General features: G+C 57.3%; 1 protein-coding gene across 1 annotated transcript in view; it reads left to right on the forward strand.

Annotated features, from left to right (window-relative positions):
* Nucleotides 1-861, forward strand: part of MKRN2OS (MKRN2 opposite strand) — a gene marked incomplete at its 5' end in the record, with an annotated part of 7,743 nt that continues 6,882 nt past the window's right edge. Inside the window, one exon of the mRNA XM_008636070.2 lies at nucleotides 1-119. Coding sequence (XP_008634292.1) covers nucleotides 1-119 — 119 coding nt within the window. The remainder of the gene's footprint in view (nucleotides 120-861) is intronic.

An 861-nucleotide genomic window follows, 5' to 3' on the forward strand; every position in this document is an offset into this window, starting at 1 on the left:
GGGGACCTGCGCGCCGCCGGGCTGGCCGCCGCGCCTGTCCGCCTGCCCTGCCCCTTCCGGCACGGCCACGGGCAGCCCCGCGCCTTCCTCATCAGGCCCACCCGCGGCACCTTCCTGCAGTAACCGCCAGGGGGCGCTGCGGGAGCGGGGAGCGAGGGAGCGGAAATAAATCGGGAATGGGAAATAATGGGGAATGGGCAATAATGGGGAATGGGAAATGGGGAATGGGAAATAATGGGGAATAAATAGGGAATGGGAAATGGGGAATGGGAGCGGAAATGGGGAATGGGAGCAGAAATAAATAGGGAATGGGAGCAGAAATGGGAAATGGAGAATAGGGAATGGGAAATAGGGAATGGGAAATGGGGAATGGCGAATGGGAGGGGGACGGGGAAATGGGAAATAGGGAGAGGGAGGGAAATAAATAGGGAATGGGAAATAGGGAATGGGTGCGGAAATAGGGAATGGCAGGGGAAATCGGGAGGGAAGGAGAATGGGAGGGGAATAGGGAGGGGAGGGGAAATAGGGAGGGGAAATGGGGAATGGGAAGGGAAATAGGGAGGGAAATAGGGAATGGGAGGGAACTAGGGAGGGAAGGGGAATGGGAAATAGGGAAGAGGGAATGGGAGGGAAATAGGGCGGGGAGAGGAATGGGGAGGGAATGGGAATGGGAGGGGAAAAGGGAAGGAAGGGGAATGGGGAGGGAATGGGAATGGGAGGGGAATAGGGAGGGAAGGGGAATGGGGAGGGGAAAAAGGAGGTCACTGGGAGGGAATGGGGAAAGAAAAGGGCAGGGAAATGGAAGAAGAAAGGGAAGGGAATGGGAATGGGGAGGGCAAAGGGCAGGAGAAGGGAAGGAAA

This window comes from Corvus brachyrhynchos, unplaced genomic scaffold, assembly GCF_000691975.1.
Source record: "Corvus brachyrhynchos isolate BGI_N302 unplaced genomic scaffold, ASM69197v1 scaffold266, whole genome shotgun sequence".
NCBI lineage: Eukaryota > Metazoa > Chordata > Aves > Passeriformes > Corvidae > Corvus > Corvus brachyrhynchos.